The sequence below is a fragment of the Microtus ochrogaster genome, chromosome 10 (genome assembly GCF_000317375.1).
Source record: "Microtus ochrogaster isolate Prairie Vole_2 chromosome 10, MicOch1.0, whole genome shotgun sequence".
NCBI lineage: Eukaryota > Metazoa > Chordata > Mammalia > Rodentia > Cricetidae > Microtus > Microtus ochrogaster.
The window spans coordinates 83450813-83453976 of NC_022016.1; the positions used below are offsets into that span (position 1 = coordinate 83450813).

A 3164-nucleotide genomic window follows, 5' to 3' on the forward strand; every position below is an offset into this window, starting at 1 on the left:
ATGTGTGTGTATGTGGGTATGTGTGTATGTGTGTGTATGTGGGTATGTGTGTGTATGTGGGTATGTGTGTGTATGTGGGTATGTGTGTGTATGTGTGCACACATATGGGCCATGGCACATATGTGGAGGTCAGAAGAACTTGTAAAAGTCAGCTCTCTTCCTTTACCAGGTGGATCTGGAGATTAAACTTGGGCTACCAGGCTTGGCAGGAGGCACCTGTACCTACTGGGCCATTTGGTTGGCCCAGAGACCCACCCCTTTCAAAAAAATCCCAAAGACATTACAAGTTCCAAATAAGGCATCTACACAGCTGAGGTTCCCTGGTTTGTCCAGGCAGCACAGCACCTGGTGGAGTTAAGCTTATAAGAAGCAGTAAAAATGTTTTTAATTTGTAGAAAGTGCAAAAAAACAAACCAAAACCAAAACAAAAAACCAGTGAGAAACAAAGAAAGGACTCCTGGGAAGGTACATGTAAGGACATGGCTGTGTGGCTGCCCGTGCAGAGTCACTGCTCTCAGGGAGAAACTAGGTTTGTGTTTCTCCCAAACTGCACAGTTCACAGTAACTTACTGTTACCACCCTCAGAGTTGGCAAGAGGTCACACTCAGAGAGCCTGGGGCTGCCGTTTCCTATTGCTTCCCCACCCGAGACAAGGCAGGAGGTTAAGTTACTTCAGGAGGCTCTCAACAGGGCCTCCCATTGTTGCTTGTTAGAAATTCAGAGATACAATGGGCCCATTCATGCTGCCCATCACAGGCTGGGAACAGCCCCTCAGTGTCCACTCAACTCTGGGTTAGGACACGGAATTTTCATAGACGCCAACTTGCACAAATACAAGTTAATTAGTAAAACAAAAAAACAAAGACAAAAAAACTGAAACAGTATAGAATAAAAAAATAAAACCAGGGGTCAAGACACCTGAGTCAGAGCCATAGCTCTGTCCCTAATGTGACTTTAGACAGATCACATGCTCCTTCTGCGTCTTGGTTTCCTCGTGGGAAAATGAAAAGGTTTCTAAAAGTCTACAGACACAGGAGGGCTAGTGACATCACCGTACCAGTCTAGTCTCCTCAAGGCGTGCAGACGAGAATCAAGACAATCACTAGCTTACAGCTTTCACTATCAGCACTAAACAAGGCGTCGTAATAGATGGAACCATCAGAAAGAGTCCAGCAGGTCCTGTGTGTCAACAAGCCCAGGGTCATTGAAGGGAGCCCCATACAGAGAAGGACAAGGACCTTCTAGGATGAAGGACCTAACAGAAGCCACACTGTTTCCGTGTCACCTGCTCTTGGGCATTGTGAGAATCTCTACTGCTTCGCAATGCCTCCAAGTCCTCAGGATGAAAGCACCATGTGCAGCTACGATGGGGCTGGTGGCACCAAACCGCCGCAATGTCATTTCTTGGCTTTTTCAACCTCAAAACCTGCCAGAGCAAGGACTTTATCTCCAGAGCCTAAGGAAAAGACACAAAATAAAAAGGTTATTTCAAGGCATTACAGTCCCAGGTAAGAACTACAAAGACACAGAACAGAAATCAGATGCATTAACCTCAACAAAGTCGGCTGCCATCTGGATCTCCTACCCCTCCATAAACACTCCGGCCACACGAGTGGCTTCCTGGTGATGAATCCTAACTCAGTTCTAGGTTTGAAGGCAAATATGTAAAATCCTCATTTACTGTTATAATTACATGTTGCTGAAAGGTATTTGAACACAGTCAGCTGCAAAGCTGGGGATACTGGGGCTAAGAAGCCAGTGCTTGGGGATTAAGGGCACTTGCTAGAGGGCCGCGGTCTGGTTCCCAGCGTACACATCAGTTCACAACCGTAACTCCAGTTGCAGGGGACCCAACACACTCTAATGGACCGCCAAGACATCTTATGCATGGAACCAAAACACTCATACATGTACATTTTTAAAATACATAATTCTTTAAAAAAGGAAAAACAGCTAAGAATGTTGGTGTGTGCCTACAGTCCTAGCTATATGACAGCTGAGGCAGGAGGATGACTTCAGCTGAGAGGTGAAGGCAAGGCTAGACAACACAATAAAGGAGCATCTCAAGAAAAGGGAAGGGGAAGCCGAGCGGTGGTGGAGCACACCTTCAACCCTAGCACTCGGGAGGCAGAGGCAGGAGGATCTCTGTGAGTTTGAGGGCAGCGTGATCTATAGAGTGAGTCCCAGTACAGCCAGAACGTAACAGTATAATTACAGAGAAACCCTGTCTCAAAAAACAAAAACAAACAATTTATTTCATGTGGATGTGCACCTGTGCATGCCTGGTGCCTACAGCCAGAAGAGGCCACCAGAGCCCCTGGAACCAGAGCTACAGACGGTTATGAGTTATCATGTGGGTGCTGGGCATTCAACCAGGTCCCCTGGAAGAGCAGCCAGTACTCTGAACCATCTTTCCAGCAACATGGCATGTAATTTTCTGAAAACTCATCTGCTTTATTTTATTTTTTTTAGAGTACTGGGGCTAAGTGTGTGGTACATGCTCATGGTTCTGGCACTTGAGAGGTAAAGGCAGAGAGATGCTGAGTTCAAGGCCAGATGAGGGTCCCTGGTAAGAGCCTGCATAGAAAAGGGACGAAAGGAAAGGCTAGAAAGTCAGATCTGTGGTGAAGAATGGCTAGTGTGCTATCTGAGGAGCTGAACTGGACCCTAGCACCCACATCAGAAAGCTCACAGACATCTTTAACTCTAGGTTCCAGGATCTAAGGCTCCATTCTGTGGGTATCTGCATGACCGTGTGCATACACACCACACACACATACATAAAAAAGAAATCTCTTTTTAGAACTGTAAAATATAACTAATTTAAAGGATTTCTGAAGAAAACAGTTCTGGGCTGGAAAGATAGCTCAACGGTTAAGAGTACTGGCTGCTCTTCCGGAGGATCCCGGTTCAGTTCCCAGTACCCACATGGGTAGTTCACAACCACCTGCTCACTCAAGGTCTGGGGACCCAAGGCTTTCATATGGCCTCTTCGGACACCAGCACTCATACCACAAACACATGCACATACAGACACACAGAAAGAAAAGTAAATATAAATAATTCTGTCACTTTAAACTTGAAGAAAGGTCATTATGTTGTCTCGAGCACAAGGTGATGGGTTTGATCACCCTTCCCTCCATCCCTCCTTCCCTCCCTCCCCC

The 3164-nt window shown here is 46.3% G+C and overlaps 1 protein-coding gene across 3 annotated transcripts in view; it reads right to left on the reverse strand.

Annotated features, from left to right (window-relative positions):
• Positions 1 to 1146: 1146 nt before the first annotated feature.
• The window catches only part of Lzic (leucine zipper and CTNNBIP1 domain containing), an 11726-nt gene continuing 9708 nt past the window's right edge, over positions 1147 to 3164 (reverse strand). For all 3 annotated transcript variants that reach the window (XM_005353689.3, XM_026782088.1, XM_026782087.1), the window contains exon 7: positions 1147 to 1456. In XM_005353689.3, the coding sequence (XP_005353746.1) occupies positions 1398 to 1456 (59 nt within the window). In that variant the 3' untranslated portion in view covers positions 1147 to 1397. The remainder of the gene's footprint in view (positions 1457 to 3164) is intronic.